Source organism: Gigantopelta aegis, chromosome 12, assembly GCF_016097555.1.
Source record: "Gigantopelta aegis isolate Gae_Host chromosome 12, Gae_host_genome, whole genome shotgun sequence".
NCBI lineage: Eukaryota > Metazoa > Mollusca > Gastropoda > Neomphalida > Peltospiridae > Gigantopelta > Gigantopelta aegis.
The window spans coordinates 24,278,421-24,295,128 of NC_054710.1; the positions used below are offsets into that span (position 1 = coordinate 24,278,421).

Consider the following 16,708-nt stretch of genomic DNA (forward strand, 5'->3'; position numbering starts at 1 on the left):
CGTAGTTATATTCACTTAAACCTCAAGCACGTTGTCCTGGACACACGCCTCGTCTATCTGGACTGTCTGAGCTTGGAAATGGGATAGTAGTTCTTAATGAGAAAGTTGCCATTATAGCTCGCTCTGGGTGGGAGCCTGTACCTGGCTGCGAACCCAGTATCTACCAAACTTAAGTGCAATGGTTTAACTACAATACCACCGTGGCTGGTTGATGGGCTCTGACAGAGGCTGAGAAAGCTTGAAGTCTGTCGTAGTTGCACATATTATCGTATTAACCTGCCTCTTTGAGCCAGTTGTAATCGTTTAAATTCAGATTTGTAGCACGCATTATGATACATTTAATCTGTGAAAGAGCAAACCTGTGGAAAACAATCATGTCTGCTAATTTCGCTCGTTACGTCCTTTACAAGTAAATTTTTTTTTTAGAAAAAACAACAAACAAACAACAAAAGAAACCAGACGTTCACTAAAGCGCGTGCTAACCGGCCTCGGTGACGTCGTGGCTAAGCCATCGGACTACAAGTGGGTAGGTTCAGAGTTCGCAGCCCGGTACCGGCTCCAACTCAGAGTGAATTATTAAGGGCTCAGTGGGTAGGTGTAAGACCACGACACCTTCTTCTCTCTCGCAAACCACTAACCCACTGTCCTGGACCACTAGACCCTCTTCTCTCACTAACCACTAACCCAGCTCAGATAGCTGAGGTGTGTGCCCAGGACAGCGTGATTGAACCTTAATTGGATATAAGCACAAAAATAAGTTGAATTTGAACTGGAAAAAGGCACTAAAATGGTCTTATCGACTTTAAAAAGCGAGCAGACGACACTTGTTACAGAATGCGACTACTGAATGCAATTATTTGAATTGTGGCTTTAAATACTTGTGAACTGGTAAATGTAGGACTAATTAATGTATTACCATTTAGATTGCTGATACCCATATGGAGTCGACTATGTAATATATGTTGCCTTCTGTCTTATTATTATTATTATTAATATTATTATTATTACTGTACCATACACTGTGATTACTACTACTACTACTACTACTACTACTACTACTACTACTACTACTACTACTACTCTACTATAACTACTACTACTACTACTACTACTACTACTACTACTACTACTACTACTACTACTACTACTACTACTACTCTACTATAACTACTACTACTACTACTACTACTACTACTGCTGCTGCTGCTGCCTAATACTATTGTCATTATACTACCACTACCATTACTGCTACCACCATTATTATTATTATTATTATTATTACTATTATTATTATTTATTATTACTATTACTACTACTGTTACAGTTATTATCAATTAATATCATATTCAAGTAAATACATATATTATGTATTATGATATGTTATTATTTCATCCTCCTGTAAACCATCTTGTCATGTTTATACTATTTATTATGTATGTTCCTCTAACCCCGTTAAAGTTTTGTTTTGTCCTGCCACCTTCATGCAAGTAAGATGGTACAGTGGGGTCTGGTTTTTTTTTTTTTTAATTTCAACTTTTAGGCAGTAAACTGATGAACAATTACCTAATGTCGGATGATGTCTTATTCCATAGCTTAACACCGGAAGGAAAGACAAAAATTGAACTAACTTGTCTTGACATGTTAGCTACTTGATAAAATTTACAAATAAGTCAGCGATCTTTATAAACATAATACGAAATGATAAGGTTTTTATATTCTCATTATTACCCATAATCGATCTTAATTTATATCACTCAACTCGTTTTGTTGACGTTCTTTGAGGTTGTAGTGCGCAATCGATGACTTCACAGTGTGACGTCGAAGTGTTACATCCCACGTCGCGTTCTGGTGTGTCCATGACAGTGGTTTAGCTGTTAGTTGTTAGTGAGAGAGAAGAGTGCGTGATAGTCTTACACCTACCCTTTGAGTCATTAAAGAGACATTCTTGAGTTTGCTGCATTATAAGATGTTTCCGACTAACAAAATATTTATTCGATTAAACTAATTAAATATATTTTCTTGTTTAGAATATCAGTGTCTGTATATTCAGTGTGTTTTTGGTCGTCTTAATATTTGTAATAAGCCCAAACTGGATTGTGTTCAGAAAATAAAATTAAATTTAACTTAGTACTAATATTAGAACGACCAGAAACATGTTTAACATACAGCCACTAATATTTTATGCAGAAAAATATATTTGATATGTAATTACATTAGTTAAAACGTCTCTGTTAGTCGATAACATCTTAAAAATTGCAGCAAACTCAGGAATGTCCCTTTAAAACTCGTTCTGGGTGGGAGTCGGTACCGGGCTGCGAACCCTGTACCTAAAATACTTATGTTCGATGGCTTAACGAGGACGCCATCGACGCAGGTTCACTTTGATATAAATCAATATCGTTTTAACCATATGGGTAATATGAAAAATATCAACCGAGTCTATGCTATGTCGAGACAAATACCGATTAACAAAACGAGGTTGATGTTTTACATATTACAAAACACGAGTGTCGAATTCTGTTTATCCTATAACACCTCTAAATTAACATTGTAATTCGATATTTAGTAAATCAATGTTCTGAAGTCACCTCAACTCACCTCACCCAGTAATATGTATGACGCCACGCACTTTAAAACTAAATCTCATCAAATCTCATGAAACAAATTACCCATTGACAGCAAAAAATAAGTATGTGGTAATATATATATATATATATATATATATATATATATATATATATATATATATATATATATATACATATACTCTATCAAAAAAGAAACGCATAGAAGAAAAGTGTTTTATTTTACAATATATCGTTTTTTCTTGTACAGTGTTGCTGAATGACCATCTTTGTTAATGTTCCTGGAATGGAACAGCATGCCCAAATGCTCCCTAAAAGACATTTAACGCACGTTATGGCATGTTGTGCGACAATTGCAGGAAATCGCATGACATGGTCAGATTTTGGCGAATGCACGTGAAACTCGAGGAAAATATTGGAGTAGTGATGGATATTTAAAGCTGCAATGCTCGCAATGATGCCTCATTTCCATTTCGACGTAGACGAGTTACAAGATGACAAGATTAAGGCTGCCGAATCGAAACATTGCACTAGGCCGCCTCCTGTTAGGTGAATCGCAGTCAGCAGTCGCACTCCACACGAACGCCCATCAGAGCACCATTTCACGTCTCCGGGACAGGTGCCAGCAGTTTCAAGCAGCTGAAGACCGGTGTAAACGGAATGCAAGTCCTAGGATTTACGTTCCTTAGGAATACTGGTCTGACTGCCAGGATATGAAGTCCGGGCCAGACTTGCATTCCTGGACAATCAAAATTTAAGTCCGGTCGTACACATAAAAATTAAATTATAAATGTAAACAAAAAGAAAAACAGTTTCCTTTCTGGTTTATTTAATTAACTTAGGATATTAGCGCCTCTCTTTATTTAAATATTTTCTATTTATTCCAATATTTTCCATTTATATAATTTGCAAGTGTTTGTACACATTTTGTTGACCTTATTACATGACCAGAACCAAGGTCTTTATTCATTGCGTATTGTTCCAACTAATAAAACTCAAAAACATTTACCATAATTCGAAGCATATTAGTATTCGCAAATAAGTATAACTTGCTCATATGATATACCAACACAATTATCTGTTAGACATATATTGGTATTTGATAATAATAATAATGATAATAATAATGCAACTATAAATATGTAATATTTGCGTTATATAGTAGTACATTATCTTGTTATTATATAATTTTAACTTTGTGCCTTTCTGTCAATAATATTGCAGGCGCGTGTACATAGGGTGTGGGGGTTGGGTGGCGTGTTCTAAACACCCCTCTTCAAAGCATATTTCTTAACCTCTCCCCTGCATAGCTTACTGAACATGTACCTGCTTTGTCAATTTTGCTCATTTTAAAAATTAATTTGGTCTAACATATGACATATCAGACTAGCCTCTTTGATATCTTAGTCCCAACAAACCATACCATCGATAAACAAATATGTTAAATGTTTTTCATCAATGTTTATCGATTAATAGAAATATTAATGACTAAGAGTGGGTTTTAGCAGCTCAGTGGGCTATTAGACCGACTTAAACAAAACAGTAACCCCCTGAACAATTATCATACTGTTAATAATATGCACACACAGTTTACAAAGATCCTTTTAAACAGACTAACTACTCATGACACTTTTACACCTGACCGTTTTGGTCGCAATAGGCATTCAGACTCCCTTTTTGGGAGAAGGGATGGGGGAGGCATGCTGATCATTATTGCCCGAATGAAACGAAAATGTCCAAATCTGTAACACAACGTATATTTATATTCGCATTACTACCAAAACGCTAAATAGCATTCCAAACAAATCAGTCTGCATTTTTACATGGATCACAACTAATATTGTGAGTAAAATTATGGAAATGCATGGTGAAGATTTTAGGTCAGCTCATTTTGCCCGAACGTGTCTATTGCCCCCCCCCCCCCCCCCTCTCCCCCCACTGGGGAAGTGACGTGACCCCCCACCCCCACCTCCACTCAGTATCGAACGCTTATGATGTTCCTAAGGGCCAGGTATTATAATAGAGACCTTTCCCCAACTCATATCTTATGCTTTTTATGGTCGAATCTGCCGTAAGGCAGTCAGTGATAATTAATTTCAAGTGTTTTGATGCTATTTTTAATTGTTCATCAATAAAAAATCAAATTTTCATGCTTATTATGCCTGTTATTTTATATTGTCGTAACTGGTCATTATAGTACTAGTTATAAGTACTAACTACTAGAACTAAGTACAGGTTTTAAAGTTTTATTTCAGGGATTTTCAGGAATCATATATATGTAATAAGTAAACTATCGGAAATAAATTCCAGAGGACTAGGAATGCTAGGATTGAAAGTCCTGTGGACTAGGAGTACCATGAATAAAAGTCCCACGGACTTACATTCCTCGAAATGCACGTCCCACAGACTAGGATTCCGAGGAATGGAAGTCCGATCAGACAAGGATTAAGAAAATCTCAATTAATCAGATTGTGACTTACCGTCAAAATATAAACTTACAAAACATATTATTAAACATTATGTTGGTGCATATAGAAATTGTCTTTTGTTGTTCACCAAATGTTAGTTTTTTGGAGTTACCAGTTTTCATATATATATTTGTAAAACAATTTTGAGCTACATATTGAAGGGGGGGGGGGGGGGGGGGTATTTCATCGTGTTAGACACATGGACATATATCCTACTTTATATCTGTAGTTGCTTTATATACTTTTTAAAAAAGCAAGATATTCGTCCTACTTCAATATTGTAACAAAAATGTACGACGATTACAAAAATTCACTTACGTGTCTGATCCACAAGTCTATGACGTAAAAAACCCCAACTAAGCTGATATTCAAACTTAAAAATATTTTTTTGACATGGAGATTTGAACCCACACTAATCTTAAGGGACTCGTACACTTATCCATCACAATACGAGGGAAGGCTGCTAAAACCTCACTTTTTTTCTCGCGTCTTTCTGGCAGCTCGTGCACATTGCAGAGTATAATAAACGGACATCTAATATGCCGGACTAGTATTTCTGTCACTGTTGTAGAAGGAATTTAAGTCCGGTAGGAATACAAGTCCTAGGATAAAAACAACTTTAAAATAAACCAGGAATGAAAGTCCGGGTAGGACTATGGTTCCTAAGCTATGGAGGTCTGATAGGACTACTGTTCCTAGGAACCGAGGTCCTATGGACCTCGGTTCCTACGGACCTGCGTTCCTTTTACACCGGCCCAGAAATTGAAGACCTCGCATAACAACTGCAGCACAATATCGCTACATCCGGGTTCTGCACTAGCGTCACCGAACTGACACAGCAACGAACACTGCTGGACACATACCTGGTTTGTGAAGGATGTCTGCACAAACCATTCAGAACCGACTTCGAGAAGCTGGTTTACGGGCTATGAGACTGTATGTTCGCCCCGTCCTGCGACGTCAACATCGACATTTACGTGTGTTCGCTGGTGCACGAATGTACGGGGGGGGGACTTGGGGAAACTGGCGGCGAGTATGTTTCAGCGAGGAGTCACGTTTCCTTCTGCAGGGACGTGATGGACGACAACGTGTTTACAGACGCCGCAATGGACGTTTTGCCAACAACTGCGTCACCCAAGTTGACAGATTCGGTGGACGGAGTGTCATGATGTGGGGAGCCATCTCATGCACCGGCAGAAGTGAACTTGGGCTCGTACAAGGCAACCTGGCAGCTGTACCGTACCGGGATGAAATTCTTCGCTGTCACATGCTTCCCATTTTGGATCGACAGAGGTAACTCTTTCAGCAGGACAATGCCAGGCCGCATACAGCACGTGTAACAATGGCTTTCCTACATAATGAGAACATCAATGTGCTGTCATGGCCATCACGATCGCCAGATCTCAACCCCATTAAACATATATGGGACGAACTGGGCAGACGTGTACACCATCGTGACCCGGAGCCTCAGACGCTCCCGGAACTGTCACATGCACTGCAAGAAGAATGGGCTAGGATTCCACGTGCCCGGATTCAGAGACTCATTCAGTCTATGCCAAGGAGATGTCGAGCAGTGATTGCTGTTGTTGGTGGCCACACAAGGTACTGATGTCAGCGCCCTCGTGCGACGCTGTTTGGTGACGGAAACGCCTCCGCTGCCGTCAGTCCATAACAAGAACATTGTCACTGTGATACGATCATAAATAACGAAATTCTGCCACTTTGTATTAATGGTACAATTTCATGAATATTTCGCCTATGCTTTCCTTTTTTGACAGAGTATATATGTTACAGTCATTGTGTAAAACCAGGCAATCTGTAGAATGCCTGAAAATTTCAGGCAATCTGTAAAGTAACTGATTCACTCAGGCAATCTGTATATTGCCTAAATAGTTCAGGCAATATACACATTGCCTTACTTTTCAAGGTAATTTCTAGAGACATTGCCTGAAATGAAAGATCCACCATTCATTGACAGCAATTGTTGTAAAGGTAAACACACCTAGTGACAAAATGCAATATTAGTTAAAATTATGTAATTTATTTCAAATAAAAATCTCCACAAAGACATTCTCCAAAAAACAAAAAAAATGACGAAAAGCTTGACATCAAAGTAATTAAGATTCAAAATATTGCTTTTAATCTCACACTGTCTTAATCTATTAATTCTATACTTTGAACTCAGGAGACAACGTGACCATTCCTATCCCTTTGGTAGACCGTGGTAAAGAGGATCCTTGTAACATCATGGGCGTGATTGTTGATCGAGATCAAAATGACTTGTACTGCAGTTCACGCAGAATGCTTAAAGGATGATACAGCAGGAACCAGTTTGATTTATGTAACCAAAAGTTACATACTTTAAGTGACAAGTGTACCGACATTGAGGTGGGACTCAGACATGCAGTGAAAAACGAGTCACTGGGTGGAGGTCAGGGCTACGCAAAAGGTAATTGTGCTATTAGTGGCAAACGATGCTCATCAAGCCGCTGCAAGTGCTACAAGGCAGGTGTAAAGTGCAATAGCAGATGCCACTCCAGTCTGACCTGTCTAAATAAATAAATGTGTAGAAGTGCTAGTTTGTAAATGTTTTAATGCATTTATCTCAAAACCGTAGCAAAAATATTCAAATTGTTTTAATGATTTGCATCTATGTATGTTTTAATGTATTTATCTCAAATCTGTAGCAAAAATATTCATGTATGTTTTAATGTATTTATCTCAAATCCATACCAAAAATATTCAAATTGTTTTAATGATGTGCATCTTGTGATTAATTATCAATTATGTGTTTGGTTTAGATTTTTACTTGTTTTAATGTCTTTATTATCTCAAATCCGTAGCGAATTAAATAATATTGCATTTTGTCACTAGTCGTGTTTACCTTTATAACAATTGCTGTCAATGAATGGTGGATCTTTTGTTTCAGGCAATGTGTCTAGAAATTACCTTGAAAAGTCAGGCAATGTGTATATTGCCTGAACTATTTAGGCAATATACAGATTGCCTGAGTGAATCAGTTATTTTACAGATTGCCTGAAATTTTCAGGCATTCTACAGATTGCCTGGTTTTACACATTGACTGTAATATATATATATATATATATATATATATATATATATATATATATATATATATATATATATATTGTAATGGACCCTACTAGTGTGTCCATTAATTATTATGAGTATTTATAGTAATGTATGAAATCACGTGATAAACACGTTAATGGCAAACAGCTGATTTTGACACTTTAGCTGAGAGTAAATTCATTTTACTTAATACGACGATATTTCAATGAACTTGTTACTATGTACATGTTCGTACTAATTTCACTGTACTCTAAATAACGTAGAATTATGTTAATTCCCTTAGTTAATGTTATTTTGGTGTTTAAAATATTCCTATTTATGCGCCTATTCGCAGATGAATTCATCGTTGTCCGCCATATTGACTTCACCGGCGTTGTTGCCACAGGGGTCGAAAATACAACACGTGTTAAAAATAAGTTGATTTGTTAACTTTAAAACGTTGTAAAATGATGTAAATGACAAAGCTATTTGTTCATAATGTGTACTGAATTACTCTGATATGCTATACGAGTTTACTGGTGATTTTTATAGGACTTGCTGGTCTGTTTTTGTAGCACGGCTTTTGGTTGCATTACCACAAAATAACGGGGCATGGTTTTACGTCGACTTATATCGTAAAATGCGTTGTTGTATAATATTAAGTATTGCTGTGCCCCACTAATTCCGTCGTTTGGGACAGAGTTTGCCCCTTCGTATTTACTATATGAAAACTAAGAAAACAAGTAGCAATAAACGTAAATGTTCAAAGCAAGTCGAATGGCCACTCGATGTTAGTTTTATAAATTGTGCAGCCAATACTTACTTGATTTTGGGGCAGTAAAGTGCACATGAATGCTCTGAACTAGTAGATTCTGAATCTGTGTGGGGCAGAAACTGCCCCACGTTATTTATTAGGTTATTTAGCATTTTCTTTGTAAAATGGACCCGACCTGGTGTATAGTCCAGCCAAATTACGTAACGCAATTGGTTAGATGAGGTCATGTGAAAAGTATAAAAAGCGCGAAGGAAAGTTTGTTTATCACTTTGCACTTCGGTGTTAAAGTCATGACATTTAAAATAATAATAAAAAGAAAATGGAAGATTACCTTTACAACAAATAGTTACCTATTTAGGCCTGATATTTGGAATGGAGATACACACTGTTTACAAGCAGTTTAAAATATTTAAACCAAATTAAATTATAATTGTGCCTACAGTCCTATTACACTGCTTTTGCTACGTTTATAGCTCAGCTTGACTTGAGCACCAGCTAGGATCTACTGGATAACGATGTTGACGTTGCTGTGTTATTTTGGCTGCTTATCTGCTGCAGTAAATAAACATGAACTGATGTTTTCTACCATTCCTGACTTGTTCCTTTTGTTAGCCGGGTGGCTTACAATATATATATATATATATATATATATATATATATATATATATATATATATATATATATATATATATATATATATATATACATATACATATACATATACACATACACATACACATACACATATACATATACATATATATATATATATATATATATATATATATATATATATAAATGTATGTTTTTTTTTTTATATTATATGCAATATATAATGGGTCGATCAATCAATTTGTAGCAGATATCAATTGCACAAACTACATATAACAAAACGAATACCTTAATATGATAAGACATTTGTTTATTTGGATTACAGATCATTTCTCGGCGAATTTCACATATAAATATATCACAATACATAAAAGCATATGTGCAATCAATAAGCAGGAATAAAACAAAATAATCAACATTGAATGATGCAATATAATTGAAATATCTTGAGAAACTAAGTTTAAACATGTTTTAATTTTTTTTTTATACACCCGTTGGTGAGAACATCATTGTTATTTTTGAAAACATATACTTGTTTACACATGTACGTGTGTTAACAATTTCAAGACATACGACTGGCTGCTCCAAGGTGATGACCTGGTCACCATCTAATGAAAACAAAAAACACCCAGCACGATAGAAATCGAGTACACTGTGACGTATAATTAACCTGGCAATCATTTGTCTGTGACGCGTAAGTTTGCTACAAGTGCCAAGGCTGTAATTAACTTCTAGTCGAAAAAATATGTTAAAATGTGCTTGAAGCCTGGGTTTTGAGGATATGTAAGAAATAGAATAATATATTCATGTCCGTTAGATACCATTTATCTCACAACTCGTAGTTTATCAACTCCCTTTCGCTGGTTATATACATTTTAAAACAACTAGTTGTAAGATACATTGTGTCTAACGGCCTCTCATTTAGTATTCTCTATTTCTCATCAATAATAATTACAAAAATGTCATAGAATTTCTTCAAGTGGAAAGTGCACGGGTAACAGGAACTATGTTACAAAATCAACGTGGAATCCGCCCGAAGAAAACATGTAAAAGAAAGTTTACAAAGAGATCGACGAGATCGATTTCACAACTTGTGTTTTGACATATTTTCTGGAGATAAGACAATTCCCGAATTTCTGAGAGCTGTTAGCTATAACATGCGTTGTGATCAGCCCAGTGTGTAAACCTTTTGAAGGTGTAGTAGCCTCACACCTACCCATTGAGTCCTCAACACTGGGTGGGAACCGGTACCGGGCTTCGAACTCTGTACCTACCAAACTTATGTCCGATGGCTTAACCACGGTCTGGGAGGGCGGGACATAGCCCAGTGGTAAAACGCTCGCTTGATACGCGGTCAGTTTGAGATCGATCCCCGTCTGTGGGCCCATTGGACTATTCTTCGTTCAAGCCAGTGCACCGCCTGTGATATGTGCTATCATATCTGTGGGATGGTGCATATAAAAGATGTCTTGCTACTAATACAAACATGTGCTTTAGTGGTGTTGATAAACAATACAAACTTTACTTAATACGGTCTGAAATTTAATGTGTTTGTTGTCAGAAAATAAAAACCCATCAGAGGCGGATCTAAGTGGTGGTGCGGAGGGGGGGGGGGGGGGGTAGGGGCCTGCTCCCCACACATTTTTTTTTACAACAGTTATAATTTTATTATATATTAATTTTCATTTTCTTTTACGATCCCCCTCCAAACCTCCTCCAAAGTTTCATTAGCATTCTGCCTCATGTCATTGACCCCTCTCTAAACGGATTTTCTGGATCCGCCACTGTACATGTAGTACCAAACTATACTGATCACTGTAGTCGTTGAACAGCTGTGATCAGGTCACTGGGCTGTGATCTGGTCTGACGTCATATAATTAATATCCCTCCCCATCCCCCGCGCACTATGTGGCGTTCGTTTATAAAGGTAACAACAATGACTGCTTCTACTAAATACTAAATAGGGAAACTGTCAGTATTGATAGTTATTTAATTATGATATATGACGTTTTTATTATGGAGATACTGTGCTAACTATATATACACGAAAGTAAGTAGCCGTCATACAGCCATAACCCACCACCAACACCTCCACCAAAAACCAATCAACAAAACCTCCAACCAATTGAACCAAACCCCTCCGAACCACCATCCCCCCAAAAAAAAAAACACACAACAAAAACACAACAAAAACACACAACAAAAACAAAAACAAAACGAAAAAGCAAACAAAAAAAACAACAAAAAAACCCAACAGAAACAACAACAAACAAACAAACAAAAAACCAAATCAAAACAAAAACAACAACAAAACAAAAACAAAAACAAACAAACAAAAAAACCTACAATAAAAACGACAAAAACCCCCCACACAAAACCCCACAAGAAGCCAACAACACAAAACAACACATATAGCTAAGCAATATAGATTTGTTGAGATACCTATAGAGCTGAGGAAGACATTACAAGACGTATTCAAGGCAATAGTAATTTCAGACAAACAGTATACAGAATTGTTGTATTAACTAGACTGGAATACTCGACACCTTTAGTGAGGTATGCTGGAAAGTCCACAAGTGTACTGAACATCTTTCAACGGTTTTCCAGTCGCTACAGTCTCCAGGATGTATTTCAAAACTATTATATTTATTCGTCACTGTTTATATACTCCTGTAAAAAAATATTCATTAAAAATATAAATATACATGTATATAATAATAATAATAATAATAATAATAATAATAATAATAATAAAGGAAGGATGAAAGGAAACGTTTTATTTAATGACGCACTCAATACATTTTATTTATGGTTATATGGTGTCGGGCATATGGTTAAGGACCACACGCATATTTAGAGAGGAAACCCACTGTCGCCATTTCATGGGTTACTCTTTTCGATTAGCAGCAATATATATATATATATAACACAAGAAAGAATCGCGAACATATACGCCCCACGCATACCATTCCACACACACACACACACACACACACACACACACACACACACACACACACACACACACACAAGATTAAGACACGCTTGTAATATCTTAAATGATGATTTATATCACTGTGGACTAGTTACAGATCGATCCTGCAAATGTGGGTATCATTACGAGAGCAGCTTCCATTACTTCTTTCGGTGTAAACTTTATACCCAGCAAAGACAACATCTATTGGACTCTTTAAGAACATTTGTACCAATAAACCTCCAGTTAGTACTAAACGGTAGAACCACGTTAAGTGACAACACAAACAAGCAAATATTTCATTATGCTCAAAAATACATTAAAGAAACAGAAAGATTCAATAAATAAAATAGGTTTAATAAATTATTAGATAAAAAATTATGACTCGATCAAAAAATATATATAAATGTGCGGAATTTATCGATTACCCCACGTCAAAGCCGTCTGATTAGAAAGATAAACTACTTTAGTTTTTCCCATTTTCATTTTATTATTATTTTTTTAGCACTTTATTCACACTACGAATCTATTTTGCTTGATATTCTATGTATTAACTTTGTTCTGAATATTTATTGTAGCCTTCCTTCCGATTTCACTTTATCTGCACTGTCAATTTATCTTGCTTGATGTTTTGTGCATTTACTTTGTTTCAAATATTTGTAGTAATAATGTTATAATATATGTAATTAGGAGAGTCTCGTAAGTTGAATAACTCGTGCCCAATCCTTTTGTATATTATATGCAATAAAATATGTTTGAAACAAACATAGGTTATGTTCTAAGTCTACTACGTCATACTTCTTTATCGTTATACATATTCATCTGCTATCACATTCTTGTTATCACGTGCCACTATTCAGCATAAACATAATTATTTTGAACAATAATGTATGTTCGCATTACCACGTGACAATTATACCACGTGACATTAAACCTTCTACTTAACACAGTTCCTCAAACACATTTTTGAACAAAATTATATATTCACATACTTCACACGACATGAATCTGCGTAACACACAATACTGAAACAATAATATATGTTCACATTCATCTTACCATTTAGCACTGTCTCATCGTCGAAAACAGAACAGTGATGTGTTTGGGTTTGTTTGCCTGGATGCCTGAAAGCAGAAACAATTAAGAAGTGTATATGTATATATATATATATATATATATATATATATATATATATATACGCGTGCACACACACACACACACACACACGCGCGCGCACACATTTGACATTTGTAGATTCTTTTACTATGACAATACACCGCATGAAGTAGGAATTAAATAATTAAATAGAACAAGAAAACAAACTTGTTCAGAACGGTTAATTTAATATATCTCATTTACATTTTTGATTTATAGTCAACTGTGAAGCACATTTCCGTTGATTAGCAGTACAGACGGTAAAACAAGAAAAAACAACAAATGTTTTAAATACTATATATATATATATATATATATATATATATATATATATATATATATATATATGGCAACCTGTAATCAGCGGTCAGCTGTCTTTAGCGGCCACTTGTATCTATATATATATATATATATATATACTTAAGAAAGAGCGAAGAAACAACACTTGCATCAACACACACACACTCTCTCTCTCTCTCTCTCTCTCTCTCTCTCTCTCTCTCTCTCTCTCTCTCTCTCTCTCTCTCTCTCTATCTCTCTCTCACACACACACACACACACACACACGCACGCGCGTACGGAAACAATGAGCCGGTTCAACAATTACGTAACATCTCAGTCGCGATGAAATATCATATGACTCGGTAGAGTCAGAGAGAAACGAAGAGTGTGGAGGTGTTTACCTTTCATCGAGTGTGATCAATGCCTCATTTTTCTCTGAAAAAATTAAAATCAACACCATCATCGTCACCTTCATCATCATAGCCATTCATTCATAGTCAAATACAAAATAATAATAAGGAAGAAAGGAAATGTTTTATTTAACGATGCACTCAACACATTGTATTTCCGGTTATATAGTGACAAACATATGATTAATGACCACTCAGATATTGAGAGAGAAACCCGCTGTCGCCACTTCATGGGCTACTCTTTTCGATTAGCAGCAAGGGATATTTCATATATACTATCCCACATACAGGATAGCACATACCATGGCCTTTGATGTACCAGTGGTGGTGCACTGGCTGGAGGTAGAAATAGCCCAATGCACCCACCGACGAGGATCGATCCCAGACCGAGAAATGCACTGGTTGGAACTAGAAATAGTCCAATGGGCCCACCGACGAGGATCGATCCCAGAAAGACTGCCCATCAAGCTAGCATTTTACCACTGGACTACTTCTCGCCCCTAAATAATAATAATAATAAAATCAGCAGCATACAGGAGTAACCATGGTGACGATCTGGCAGGATGTAGCCTGGTGGGAAGGGAAGGGAACAATATTAACGTGCCCACATCCTTTACGGTTCGGGCACGCCCACTATGGATTCGGGTTCTGGCATAGCCAGTCCACGATTCCATGACGGGAGGTAGCCTGGTGGTAATGTGCTCCCCTTATGCGCGATCGGTCTAGGATCGATCCCCGTCGGTGGGCCCATTGGGCTATTTCTCATTCCATGACTGGCATATCAAATGCCTTGCAATGTACTAGTCTGTCAAAGGGATGGTACATATACAATATTCCTTGTTATGTATTGGACTGTGTAGCGGGTTTCCTCTCTAAGACTGCGAAAATTACCAAATGTTTGATATCTTATAGCCGATGTGCTCTTGTGGTGTCGTTAAACAAAATGGCATTTACCTTTCATTGTGATGATGGTGATGTTCAAGATATTGTTGTAATAATAATGATAATTATACTACTACTACTACTACTACTACTACTACTACTACTACTACTACTACTACTACTACTACTACTACTACTGCTACTACTACTGCTACTACTACTACTACTACTACTCATACTACTGCTACTACCAATAATAATAATGATAATAATAATAATAATAATAATAATAATAACAACAATAACAATAACAATAACAATAACAATAACAACAAGAACAAGAACAATAATAATCATAATAATGTAGAGGGGTTTCATCTCTAAGAATTACCAAATGTTTAGAATTTATAGCTAATGGAACGTATTAAATATGCTCTAATGGTGTCGTTAAACAAAACAGGCATTTTTGTGTCCTTCCTGTAGCTTTCGTTATCAATGTTCACACAAATGTGCATATATTGCAACTTATTTTCGTGCTTATATCCAACTGATGTTCAAGAACACTGTATAGGGCACACACCTTAACTATCTTGGCTCTCTGTCCAGGATAGTGGGTTAGTTGTTAGTTGTTAGTTAGTAAGTGGTTAGTGAGAGATAAGAGGGTGTAGTGGCCTTACACCTACCCATTGGGTCATTAAACTTTGCTCTTGATGGGAGCCGGTACCGAGATGCGAACCTTATGTCCGATCGCTTAATCATGACACCTCCGATGCCGGTAAAAATTAGCATATAATAATGTTTCAAATACGGAACTATTTAAGCTTCTTACGCATATACATTGTGTATTATACAAATTATTTAGAGGAGGAAAAAAACCTCTTTTTTTTATCCTGCAATAGCCCATATTTGTTTCCCTAATTACAACATCTGTTGCAAACCTCGTTTCTTCTTGTAGTAAACGATTGCGCCCCCAATAAACAGCGACAGTAAAATAACTACTCCGATCACAACAGCTACAATAGTTGTCACATGACTATCTTCCGTTTCGGTCTCTTGGTTTTTGTCAGTGGGCGTATCTTGGGTTATTCCTGAAAGTAAACGAAATGGATTATATTTATACAATGCCATTAGTTGTTTTTTCATGAGACAATCTTGGGTTACTCTTGAAACTAACTGATATTGATTATTTGTATATAATGGCATTAGCTGTTTGACAAAGGACCACGCTAGGTCACTCCTGAAACTAAACGAAATGGATTATTTTAATAGAATAACATTAGCTGTTTGTCAGAGGACGAGCTTGGGTTACTCCTGTGATTAAATGAAATAGATTATTGGTCTACAATGACATTAGCTGTTTCTAAGAGGACTATATTCGGTTACTCCTGAAACTAAATGAAATGGATTATTTGTATACAATGACATTAGCTGTTTGTCAGATAGCTTGCCTTGGGTTGTCATGGAACTAAACGAAATGGATTATTTGTATAGAA

The 16,708-nt window shown here is 36.3% G+C and overlaps 1 protein-coding gene across 1 annotated transcript in view; it reads right to left on the bottom strand.

Moving 5' to 3' along the window:
• Positions 1 to 11,797: 11,797 nt before the first annotated feature.
• Positions 11,798 to 16,708, bottom strand: part of LOC121386623 (neuronal growth regulator 1-like) — a 53,879-nt gene continuing 48,968 nt past the window's right edge. Inside the window, exons 4-7 of the mRNA XM_041517589.1 lie at positions 16,154 to 16,303; positions 14,325 to 14,358; positions 13,546 to 13,610; positions 11,798 to 12,182 (exon numbers count right to left, since the gene is read on the bottom strand). Coding sequence (XP_041373523.1) covers positions 12,166 to 12,182; positions 13,546 to 13,610; positions 14,325 to 14,358; positions 16,154 to 16,303 — 266 coding nt within the window. The 3' untranslated portion in view covers positions 11,798 to 12,165. The remainder of the gene's footprint in view (positions 12,183 to 13,545; positions 13,611 to 14,324; positions 14,359 to 16,153; positions 16,304 to 16,708) is intronic.